Here is a 9,594-nt window from a genome sequence, read left to right on the forward strand (position 1 = left end):
CACCTCATAATTCTTCCCCATTAAAAATTCCCAAAACCTAGAAAATCAAAAATTTTCCTCAAAAATATATAAAACTCCAAAAACAGAAACCCCCACCAGCCAGAATCTTTTTTCTCTTTGTTTAATTCAACTCTTCCCAAAATCCTATTTCTCTTTGCTTCACCTCTTCTTCTTCTCCCGTCCTCGCTCTCACTAATACACACATTTACGAATGGCCAAAGAGAAGCAACAGAAAGGAGAGAAGAAGCTGAATTTTTTTTTGGGGTATTGCTAAAGTTTAATTAGGTTTTGGGTTATATTTTTATTTTTTAATTTTTTTAAAGTAACAATTGATGACGTGGCATGTCGGAGAGTGACATGATGTGTCGGTCAAAATGTCAAGGTGTGTCGAAAAAGTCAATATTTTCCAACACGTCACGTGGCATGTCGGTGCAACATAGCTCATGAAATGACCTTTTGTTTTTGGCCAGTATTATTTGTTGGCATTGGCCGGCCAGTATTGTAATTAGGGGGCATCCCTAAACGGCCTCATTACGTACAATGTTGGTTTGTTTAAACTCTCTGTTTTGTAACTCATTGCCAATCATTGATTGATCAACAAAAGATAATGAGGATATCCGGCAAGAAAGGAGCATCTGGATTCTCTGCCTCTTCCACAGCAGACAAGTTACTCGAGGAGTTGATGGAACTGGCCTTACTGCCATTGTTACAGGTCATAAATATGCTACTACTGCTTTGTTTTGTAGCTTACCAGATCCATGATATGTCCCGCTTCTCATGTCTAACGTTTTAGGAGAAACAGTTGCTAATATGTTTTTCTTTGCTTCAAAGTTTGGCTATTAAACGTTTTGGTGTAGTCTCAAAATTTGTTCAATTTCAGGAGCCTCGAGTGGTACTGGTGTAGAGACCGCACATGTTCTTGCATTGTGTGGTGTTCATGTAGTAATGGCAGTGAGGAACATGGATGCCGGTGCCAACGTCAAAGAAGCAATCAATCATATGTCCCTGCCCAGAAGCGAGGTAGACTATTAGGTTTGAAGGATTCTTATCCCTGGAAAAGGGTAAACTCGGCACAAACGAATCGACTTGACATTGCCATCTCAAATTATCCATCTCACGAGACAATTCCGGATTATGGGTTTGTTCTAGAAGAAACGACGTTGAGGGACGCTTCAACGTTGGAACCCACTCCCGAGAATAGAGAAATCTTGGTAAATTATGCATGTTTAAATGAGATATGGAATCACAATGAGACTATCATCGATGATGTATTTGTATTCGCAGTAGCTACCAAAATTATAATTAATGATGACATCGAACCTCGCTCTGTTGATGAATGTCAACGTAGAGACGACTGGCCAAAATGGAAAGAAGCAATCCAGGTCGAATTAGATTCCTTAACAAAGAGAAAGGTGTTTGGACATGTTGCTCCCACACCTCCCAAGGTTAAACCTGTAGGATTTAAATGGGAATTTGTAAGGAAGCGTAGTGAGAAAAAAGAAATTGTGAGATACAAGGCTCGTCTAGTGGCACAAGGATTTTCTCAACTCCTTGGGATTGGATTTAAATGGGAATTTGTAAGGAAGCGTAGTGAGAAAAACGAAATTGTGAGATACAAGGCTTGTCTAGTGGCGCAAGGATTTTCTCAACACCCTGAGATTGATTACCAGGAGACGTATTCTCTCATAATGGTATAACATTCCGCTACCTTATCAGTTTGGTAGTTTCTGAAAAACTGAGTATGTAGCTAATGGATGTGGTAACAGCTTATCTCTATGAGGATCTTGATACAGAGATTTACATGAAAGTTCCTAAAGGACTCAAGATACCTGATGAAAATAGTTTTAGACCACGGAACACGCTCTCAATTCGTTTGAGGTGTTCACTTTATGGATTGAAACAATCTGGACAGATGTGGTATAACTGTCTAAGTGAATATTTGATCAGGTTGGGATATGTGAATAATGAATTATGCCCATGCGTGTTTATTAAGAAAACAAGTTCTGGATTTGCAATTGTGACGGTATATGTCGATGACATGAACCTAATTGATACTCCAGAACAGATCAAGGAAACTGCCAAGCATTTGAAGTTAGAATTCGAGATGAAAGATCTTGGGAGAACAAATTATTGCCTCGGCTTAGAACTCGAGCACCGTGCTGATGGCATTTTGCTTCATCAATCAAACTACATCCAGAAGATGTTAAGACGCTTTAATAAGGATAAAGTAATGCCTTCAAGCACGCCCATGATTGTCTGAAGTCTGGACCCTAAGAAAGACCCGTTTCGTCTTGCAGATGATAACGAAGAGATATTGGCACTTGAAGTGTCATACCTAAGTGCAATAGGCGCATTGTTGTACTTGGCCCAATGTACTAGACAAGACATTTCTTTTGCTATGAACTTGCTAGGTCGATATAGCTCAGCGCCAACACGTCACCATTGGAATAATGTAAAAGACGTCTTTTGCTACCTTAGAGGTATGACAAATATGGGTTTATTCTATCCCTACACATCAAAGAATGGATCAAGCTCCCTTGATTCTCAGTATGATGCACACCTTGTTGGATATGCTGATGCAGGCTATCTATCTGACCTGTATAAGGCGCGTTCACAAACTGGTTATATCTTTACCATTGGGAATACTGCAATTTCTTGGAGGTCTACGAAACAGACCCTTGTTACTACTTCTTCAAATCATGCTAAGATCATAGCTCTTTATGAAACAGTACATGAATGTGTATAGCTGAGAGCCATCACAAAGCATGTTCGAAGTGCATGTGGACTGCATTCCACCACTGATGAACCAACCACTATCCACGAAGATAATGCAGCTTGCATCGAGCAAATTAAGACGAGATTCATCAAAGGAGACAACACCAAACACATTTCACCGAAGTTCTTCTTCAATCAGCAACAACAAGAGCATCAAAAGATTGAAGTCAAACAAATTCGATCTGAAGACAATCGGGCAGACCTCTTCACCAAGTCATTACCAAAGTCTACATTCAAGAAGCATATAGAAGGTATCGGTCTACGTAAATTATCTGAATTACCTAACATGTAATTTTCAGGGGGAGTCAAAATCAGGGGGAGTATCCTGAAGTATACCCACTTGACTATCATGTATTCTTTTTGTCCTTCGCCTAGGTTTATTTTGTCCCACTTGATTTTGTTTCTTGACAAGGTTTTAACGAGGCACATCTTTAGTATGGTCAACCCACTCACTACATCTTGAAGATGAGTTGATTCGACATATACATATTTGCTCATCTTTTTCCTTCGACCACTGGTTTTTCCGACTGGGTTTACCATGGCAAGGTTTTGGTGTAGCAATCTTAGTGTATTCCTCTCGTAGATACAATACCTACTTATAAATTCTAAATGACTTCATCAATCTCCAAGCTTTTAAAGGCAAAAGGCAAAGTAAGGCCAACACACTGACATGAAATATCCAAGGGAGAGTGTTGTAAATATGGCTATTCATGCATGTCACCACCATTAGTGTGCATCAGTTATGCTATTTAGGAATTAATAATGATTAAGAGAATAAATGGTATTTCATTCTCTTTGTAACCGATTACTATTCGTTACTTGCCTTTTGTATACATGAGATAGTAGTATATAAACCTCATATGAGATGAATCAGAGACTTACCATTTTGTTTGCATCAAAACTCTCTCACTCAAATCCTTTTTCACTTTATATTACAACAAATTCTGTCTTTTAATAAACACAATATAAACCCAAAACACCAAAATTCTTCACTCTCCTCCTCGGCTTTCCAGCTCCTCTAGTCCCCTATCTAACTAATGACGTAAATTACCTCTTATGATACTTCACACCTCATAATTCTTTCCCATTAAAAATTCTCAAAACCCAGAAAATCAAAAAATTTCCTCAAACATATATAAAACTCTAAAAACAGAAACCCCTACAAGCCAGAATCCCTTTTATCTCTGTTTAATTCAACCCTTCCCAAAATCCTATTTCTCTCAGCTTCACCTCTTCTTCTTCTCCCGTCCTCGCTCCCACTATTAATACACACATTTACCAATGGCCAAAGAGAAGCAACATAAAGGAGAGAAGCAGCTGAATTTTTTTTGGGTATTGCTATAGTTTAATTAGGTTTTGGGTTATATTTTTATTTTTTAATTTTTTAAAGTAACAATTGATGATGTGACGTGTCGGAGGGTGACATGGTGTTGGTCAAAATGTCAGGGCGTCTCGGAAAAATCAACATTTTCTAACACGCCATGTGACGTGTCGGTGCAACATAACTCATGAAATGACCTTTTGTTTTTGGCCAGTATTATTTGTTGGCATTGGCCGGCCAGTATTGTAATTAGGGGACATCCCTAAACGGCCTCACGTACAATGTTGGTTTGTTTAAATTCTCTGTTTTGTAACTCATTGCCAATCATTGATTGATCAACAAAAGATAATGAGGATATTCGGCAAGAAAGGAGCTTCTGAATTCTCTGCCTCTTCCACAGCAGAACAAGTTACACGAGGAGTTGATGGAACTGGCCTTACTGCCATTGTTACAGGTCATAAATATGCTACTACTGCTTTGTTTTCTAGCTTACCAGATCCATGATATGTCCAGATTCTCATGTCTAACGTTTTAGGAGAAACAGTTGCTAATATATTTTTCCTTGCTTCAAAGTTTGGCTATTAAACGTTTCAGTGTAGTCTCAAAATTTGTTCAATTTCAGGAGCCTCGAGTGGTATTGGTGTAGAGACCGTACGTGTTCTTGCATTGCGTGGTGTTCATGTAGTAATGGCAGTGAGGAACATGGATGCCGGTGCCAACGTCAAAGAAGCAATCCTTAAAAAAGTGTCTAATGCTAAGATTGATGTCATGGAGTTAGATCTCAGCTCAATGGCATCTGTAAGAAAGTTTGCAGCAGAATACAATTCCAAATGCCTTCCATTGAACATCCTTATGTAAGACAGGCAATCCTTCATCATTTTCTAATTTCTTTCTCAAAATGACAGTTCCACTAGGTCTCTCATATATAGCGAGAAGCGCATGCTAAAACTGGAATTTGTTTAGTTTATAACTTTTACTATGAAAATAACCAGCTGCATTATACTACTTTTTTTTGTTGGCAGTAACAATGCAGGGGTTATGGTAGGTAAATTCAAGCTATCTCAAGACAACATAGAACTCGATTTTGCAACTAACCATTTAGGTCTGTTACCTACAGATTTTCTCAAGGTTTTATTCTTTAAGCTGCTGCAATGAAACTTTACATTTGTTATTTGAACTATATATGCAGGTCATTTTCTTCTCACAAATCTTTTGTTAGAGAACATGAAACAAACATCAAGAAACAGCAACATAGAGGGGAGAATTGTTAATGTATCATCTCTTGGCCACAGATATACATACCGTGAGGGAATTCGTTTTGATTTAATTAACGACAAATCAAGGTAACATGCTATGCATGGCAGCATATCTAGGATGAATCGTTTTTAGGGTTTGCTGGATAAAGATTAGTAACTGAAATGTGTTTACTTGCTAATTTACAGATTCAACAACTATGTTGCCTATGCAGAATCCAAGCTCGCCAACATATTGCATGCTAATGAGCTTACAAGGCGCCTCAAGGTAGTGATTGAGTGCTTCTTTATTTTTTAGAAATGCCAATCAGTAACTTTTTTTTTCTTTCGGAACAGGAAGAAAGGGTTGAGATAACTGCTAATTCTCTTCATCCGGGAACAATTCACACCAATATTGTGCGCAATGATATCCGTTTAAAGTGTAAGTTTCATTTGCTGTGCATACCAGTGTGAACTGGTGTGGGTTTTCAGTTTTCACTGGTTATTTACGGACTGTTTGGCTTGATACAGGTCTTCTTAAGTTGGTTAGGCTAATATTTTTGAGCAAAACTATTCAGCAGGTAATTTTTCAGGTTTCACATATATGTAGCATCACTATTTGAGTGCAAACTGCATGCAGTCATGAACCATATTCATGATAAACTACATTGCACAGGAACTCACAATTAGCATCCACATATTCAAATGTGATACAATGCTATTCCAATGTGTATTTCTCATTGAACATAGTTGCGCAGGGAGCGGCGACCACATGCTTTTTGGCACTGAATCCACAAGTTAAGGGAGTAAGTGGGGAATACTATGTGGACTGTAACATTGCCAAACCGCGCTCCAAGGCAAATGATCCAGATTTGGCCAAGAGACTCTGGGATTTTAGCTTGAGTTTGACCGATCTCAAGTAGTAGTGGAGGTTTAAGTCTTTTCTAGGCCATGTTGTATGATTATGCATAGAGAATGAATAAAATTTACTCTTTTTCTATTCATCCTCTACCATGGAGTTTACTGTACATTAGCAATGCTACAATCTTGTCAATTAATGATACTTCCCCAGCCAACCGCACCCTTCCATATCTATGAGCAGTGAGCTCATAAACGTAATATATTACAATATCAAATAGCAGTACATCTTGCTACAAAGTTTATTTACATTACCATCACCATTGAAGATGACCCTTCTGTTTTCTTTAGCAGAGCAACATCCCAAACGCCATTGCATAGTGATGATTAGTTTATTACAATGTCCCAATAAAACTCTGCCGATTAGAGGTCTGCATTGGTATCTATGTTTAGTGAGGCAGCCGGCCCTTGTCTTGACATTAGTTGTCATTTCTGGAACAGAATACAAGTCTAGAATTTGTTCACTTTTATGTTTGTTGTGTGAGCAATCTAGTTCTCTGTGCAATCTCATTAGTATCAAATTCAATAGCAAAATTATGGGGTTAATTAGCAGGAAAGGGCCATCTGGGTTCTCAGCCTCTTCCACAGCAGAGGAAGTTACTCAAGGGATTGATGGAACTGGTCTGACTGCCATTGTTACAGGTCACTCAAGCTCTATTTTAGTTAAATGATTATTGCTACTTTACTATGTATTTCATTTCCTTGTTTTAGAAGAAAAAGAAGTTTATGTACATATCCAAATTAAGATAAAAAAAACTGAGATTAAACAAATTGAAACAAAGGATTCCATATGATTTAGTTTTCCAGTGTATATATAAAGAATCTTAATCAGTCATTTGAAGTGCTTGGTCCAAAACAACTGCTCCACCTCTACAAGGTGTTTGACATTTGTTTTAAAATTTTCATGTCAATGATCGTTCTTAGCTTAGTGACTGCTTAAGTAACCTTACATGTTTCAAACTGTAATTTTTGTTTCATTTCAGGAGCCACAAGTGGTCTTGGTTTAGAGACATCACGTGTTCTTGCCTTGCGTGGTGTGCATGTAGTTATGGCAATAAGGAACACGAGTGCAGGGAAAAATGTCAAAGAAGCAATTCTTAAAGAAATCCCCAGTGCTAGAGTTGATGTTATGGAGTTAGATCTGAGCTCATTGGCATCTGTAAGAAAGTTTGGAGAAGATTATAATTCCTTGGGGCTTCCACTGAACATCCTTATGTAAGATAAGCATGTCATTGTTATTCATCTTTTTTTTGATTTAGCAGATATTATCGTTGCAACATTTCCTAGCCTGCAGCTCAGGTTGCAGTGAAAAGCTGAAGTAGACAGAAATAACATTTTGGTGTGATTGCAAACTTTGACAATTAAGGGGAATAAAATCTCTTCTTTGTTGGAAGTAATAATGCAGGGGTTGTGACACCATTCAGGCTTTCTCAAGACAATATAGAACTCCATTTCGCAACTAATCACTTAGGTGTGTAATACTTGCAACTTTACTGAAGTCATTACTTTAGGCAGTTAATCAGTTTTCTACAGTGTACTTTCTTTTATGACCTCACTTGTTACTTGAACTATGCATCCAATGTGCAGGACACTTTCTTCTCACAAATCTTTTGTTGGAAACCATGAAACGCACATCGCGAGAAAGCAACAGAGAGGGAAGAATTGTTAACTTATCATCACTGTGCCATCAATATGTGTCTCGTGAAGGAATTCGTTTTGATAAAATTAATGATGAATCAAGGTAAGCACATCACAGCATCACTAATGATTCATTTTAGACCATGCTGTAATGATTTAATGAGTTATGCAAATAAAAACAACCGCTTCTGCTCCTTCTACTTCTTACAGCTACTACAAATATTTGGCCTATGGACAATCCAAGCTTGCTAATGTATTACATGCTAATGAGCTTTCAAGGCGTCTGAAGGTATATATCTAACTTTTTCTGGTTAGGAAATGTGCTGATTTTGAACTTCTGCGTCGACTTGGTAACTGATCAGTGATGGCTAACTAAACAGGAAGAAGGGACACAGATAACTGCTAATTCTCTTCATCCATGATCAATACAAACCAATATCGTGCGCATTGATGATGGCATTTTGTATTGTAAGCTTCATCCAGGATCAACTTCTATCATACACCCATTATTTATCGTATTAGCTCATGCATGCTCATACTTTCTTATACTGCATTATTTGTCTCGTTTAACTTCCATTGACCAACTTACCTTTCTTTGGCTCGACACAGATATTGCTAAGGTACTGAGTGTGTTTATCATGCCGTTCATGAAAACTATTCAGCAGGTACTATAAATTCGACAATATATGCATATATGTAGAAGTGACTCCTTGTATCTGTGCGTCTGTTTGTGTTCAGTTTTCTTAGAACACTCCAGTGCATGATAATCTCCGTATTGAACATATTTGTGCAGGGTGCAGCAACCACATGCTTTGTGGCACTCCATCCACAAGTTAAGGGAGTAAGTGGCGAGTATTTTGCAGACTGTAACATTGCCAAACCGAGCGATCAGGCCAAAGATGCAGATTTGGCTACCAAACTTTGGGATTTTAGCTTGAGCTTGACTGATCTTAAGTAGCATACGTACTAAGTATTTAATGTTAACTTGCTGCACTATTTCTCATTGAATCAAATTGCAAAGAAACTAGGGCAAGTTGATTCAATGATGAGAAACAATAGTTTAAACGTGCTTCTGTCTAATCTAGCTAATACTTAACAAGGGAGGAGAAGCAACAACGTGGTTCTGTATATATCAAGAGGAGTAAAATTTACACTCCTATTTACAATCTACACTCCTACCTTTCCTTTTTGGATAAAGTTTTCATAAAAAAAAAACAAAACAAAACAAAACATGTCACTAAAGACAAAATTTAAATTACTAAAAGAGAAAAGTGGAAGTATGGATTATAAAATTAAGAGTGTAAATTTCAGTTCCCTATATCTATTCTTTGTACTACTGTACATAATGAACATTGTTTAACAGTGATGGGTCTTGGTGTTGGGCCTGAAGTTTGGGATCTTGTCACCTGTTTGCCATCTATTAAACGTCTCAGCCTCCACGACATATGGCTTCTCGCGTCTTCCACAAACACAAAGAAAAAGAAAATTTATGATTCATCTCATTCTCGCTCTCTCGATCTCTCTCCCAAAAAGTGTGTTCCGGTAGATGCAAAACTCAGGACTATGGCTATTGCATGAGGGCCACGCATTACCGTGAGCTTGCTTATGCTGCGTCCTTCTTGCCTTGTTACTGGAGAGCAATGCAGGTAATGCTACTAGGCTATGTTGCTCCTTTTATATATATATATATATATATATATATATATATAC

The 9,594-nt window shown here is 37.8% G+C and overlaps 1 protein-coding gene and 1 pseudogene across 1 annotated transcript; both read left to right on the forward strand.

The window, feature by feature from the left end:
• The first annotated feature begins 4,444 nt into the window (after positions 1 to 4,444).
• LOC101311676 (short-chain dehydrogenase TIC 32, chloroplastic-like) lies at positions 4,445 to 6,251 on the forward strand. Its single transcript, XM_004300751.1, has 8 exons — positions 4,445 to 4,550; positions 4,719 to 4,950; positions 5,119 to 5,198; positions 5,286 to 5,439; positions 5,539 to 5,617; positions 5,686 to 5,770; positions 5,860 to 5,909; positions 6,087 to 6,251. Exons 1-8 carry the CDS (start codon positions 4,445 to 4,447, stop codon positions 6,249 to 6,251), a joined length of 951 nt encoding a protein of 316 aa, XP_004300799.1.
• A 531-nt stretch (positions 6,252 to 6,782) lies between these two features.
• On the forward strand, positions 6,783 to 8,842 carry LOC101311969 (annotated as a pseudogene).
• The last annotated feature ends 752 nt before the right edge of the window (positions 8,843 to 9,594 follow it).

This window comes from Fragaria vesca, linkage group LG5, assembly GCF_000184155.1.
Source record: "Fragaria vesca subsp. vesca linkage group LG5, FraVesHawaii_1.0, whole genome shotgun sequence".
NCBI lineage: Eukaryota > Viridiplantae > Streptophyta > Magnoliopsida > Rosales > Rosaceae > Fragaria > Fragaria vesca.